This window comes from Gekko japonicus, unplaced genomic scaffold, assembly GCF_001447785.1.
Source record: "Gekko japonicus isolate JY-2015 unplaced genomic scaffold, Gekko_japonicus_V1.1 scaffold986, whole genome shotgun sequence".
NCBI classification, from domain to species: Eukaryota; Metazoa; Chordata; class Lepidosauria; order Squamata; family Gekkonidae; genus Gekko; species Gekko japonicus.
In genome coordinates, this window is record NW_015164700.1 from 246,691 (window position 1) to 247,200 (window position 510).

The 510-nt window shown below is 71.4% G+C and overlaps 1 protein-coding gene across 1 annotated transcript in view; it reads right to left on the bottom strand.

Moving 5' to 3' along the window:
* Nucleotides 1–432, bottom strand: part of C1QL2 (complement component 1, q subcomponent-like 2) — a 7,059-nt gene extending 6,627 nt beyond the window's left edge. Inside the window, exon 1 of the mRNA XM_015409500.1 lies at nucleotides 323–432. Coding sequence (XP_015264986.1) covers nucleotides 323–432 — 110 coding nt within the window. The remainder of the gene's footprint in view (nucleotides 1–322) is intronic.
* Between the last annotated feature and the right edge of the window lie 78 nt (nucleotides 433–510).

Consider the following 510-nt stretch of genomic DNA (forward strand, 5'->3'; position numbering starts at 1 on the left):
TGCCCCCCCTCACCAAGGAGCCCCCCCCTCTCCCTCGCTTTTATCCACTCCGGCTTCCTCCCGGGTGGCCTTTCCAAAGGGGCCCTCCCGCCCTGTCGCAGGAGCCCGGCAGAGGAGCCGACTGGATGGGGGGGGTGGCAGCGGGGCGTGCGGGGGCGTCCGGGCCAGGGCAAGGGACACGGGGCGGCCCGACTGGACGGCTCCCCGAGGAGCCCGAGGAGGGCAGCGACGGCGGCTGGCCCGGAAAGCCCTCCCGAACGGACCTGCCGGGCTTCAGGCGTCTCTGCCACCCTTTTGGCTCCCGCACCCTCGTTGTAAGTACCGCCAGCCTCGGCCGTGGAGCCGACGCGAGTCCCCCGTCGAGGCACACCGACTTACCCGGGGGTAAGCCCCATTGACGTCCGTGTACACCTCCTTCGGATCGGGCTGCATGCGGGATCCCCGGGCCACTCTTGGTCCCGGCACTTTCCGCCTGACTCACCAGCCCAACTCGATGCAGGGACCCCCCCC